Source organism: Eimeria mitis, genomic scaffold (genome assembly GCF_000499745.2).
Source record: "Eimeria mitis Houghton genomic scaffold, Emh_scaff7237, whole genome shotgun sequence".
Lineage (NCBI taxonomy): Eukaryota > Apicomplexa > Conoidasida > Eucoccidiorida > Eimeriidae > Eimeria > Eimeria mitis.
The window spans coordinates 308-1,901 of NW_013575283.1; the positions used below are offsets into that span (position 1 = coordinate 308).

Below are 1,594 nucleotides of genomic sequence, written 5' to 3' on the forward strand. Positions count from 1 at the left end.
GTAGAGGAGTAGACATAAACATGCACAAACGAAAAAAACAAAGAAAAACAAAAAGCAGCAACAAACAACAAACAGCAGCAACAACTAACCACGTAAATAAATAAAGTCAAAATATATAAATACATTTCACAACAGAAAAAACAAAAATACAAACAGAGAAACGAAAGCCTGCGGTGTATCTGCAGCTCCTGGGGTGTATCTGCAGCTCCTGGGGTGTATGCGCAGCTCCTGCGGTGTATGTGCAGCTCCTGGGGTGTATCTGCAGCTCCTGGGGTGTATGTGCAGCTCCTGGGGTGTATCATGGTGTTTATCTATATTCAGCTCTCGTGGGGTGTATCTGCAGATGCTGGGGCTGGAGGAGACGATCCCAGGGCGGTGGATACGACGCGCAGCAGCCGGCTGCAGCAGAGCCAAGCAGCAGCGGGTGCTGCTGCAGCTGTTGCTGCTGCTGCTGCTGTTGCTGTTGCTGCTGTGTGTCGATGGTTGGGGTGTATGTATGTACACACCTGCATATACACCTGCTCATACAGATGGTGTATTTACACTGCATGCATACAACATTAATATTAAATTTATAAATAAACCTCTTGGGGTGTATCGACACATGCTGGGGTGTATATATAAGGGCTGTAGCTGCAGATACACTGCGGTGTATGTACACCTCACTAGCAACCGGGTGTTGTTTTTTATTTATTTGTCTCTTTCTTTTTTTATTCAAATAAAAACAATTTAAAATTAAAAAAACAACGAAAATATATATACATAGGTGAGGAGCATAGTACTAGCAGCAGCAGCAGCAACAGCAGCAGCAGCAGCAGCAGCAGCAGCAGCAGCAGCAGCAGCAGCAGACTCGAGGCTGCTGCTGTCGGTACACCGCAGATCCTCGCCGCCTGAAAATAAAAAACAAAAAAAAAGAAAAAAAAATAAATTTTTATTTAAAAAATAATATTTTTGCTTTTCATCTATTTAATAAAAATAAAACTCTCGTACCCTGGGGCCCCCCAAGGGCCCCCACACAGAACGTTACTAAACCCTAAACCCTAAACCCTAAACCCTAAACCCTAAACCCTAAACCCTCGGCCGTAAACCCTTGAACATCTGCCTCGTTGACGAGTTAAAGAAACCCACCGCGGACAGCCCGCTTGATGCTTAACCCTAGACCTAAACCCTAAACCCTAAACCCTAAACCCTAAACCCTAAACCCTAGTTGAAGCGTGTACACCGCCGGGTCCCCGCATTCCTCTCTAAATTTGCTGCTGTCTCAGTGACTGCAGCAGCAGCTGCTGCTGCTGCTGCAGCAACAACAGATCCAAGAGCAGCACAACAGCATCATCAAGGGTTGCAGCAGCAGCAGCAGCAACAGCAGCAGCAGCAGCGGGAGCAGCAGCAGGATCAGCAGCAGCGGCAGAATCATCATCAGCAGCAGCAGCACCAGCAGCAGCTAACCATCAGCAGCAGCAACATCTACATTACCGCCATCTTCCGCAGCAGCAGCAGCAGCAGCAGCAACAGCAGCAGCAGCAACAGCAGCAGCAGCAGCAGCAGCAGCAGGAGGAGTATAATCCTTAGCGATGTTTGGTGTGGGTGGTTTTGG

At 47.6% G+C, this 1,594-nt stretch overlaps 1 protein-coding gene across 1 annotated transcript in view; it reads left to right on the forward strand.

The window, feature by feature from the left end:
- Positions 1 to 217: 217 nt before the first annotated feature.
- The window catches only part of EMH_0090750 (uncharacterized protein), a gene marked incomplete at both ends in the record, with an annotated part of 1,701 nt that continues 324 nt past the window's right edge, over positions 218 to 1,594 (forward strand). The window contains 3 exons of the mRNA XM_013501635.1: positions 218 to 233; positions 344 to 490; positions 1,266 to 1,592. Of these exons, the coding sequence (XP_013357089.1) occupies positions 218 to 233; positions 344 to 490; positions 1,266 to 1,592 (490 nt within the window). The remainder of the gene's footprint in view (positions 234 to 343; positions 491 to 1,265; positions 1,593 to 1,594) is intronic.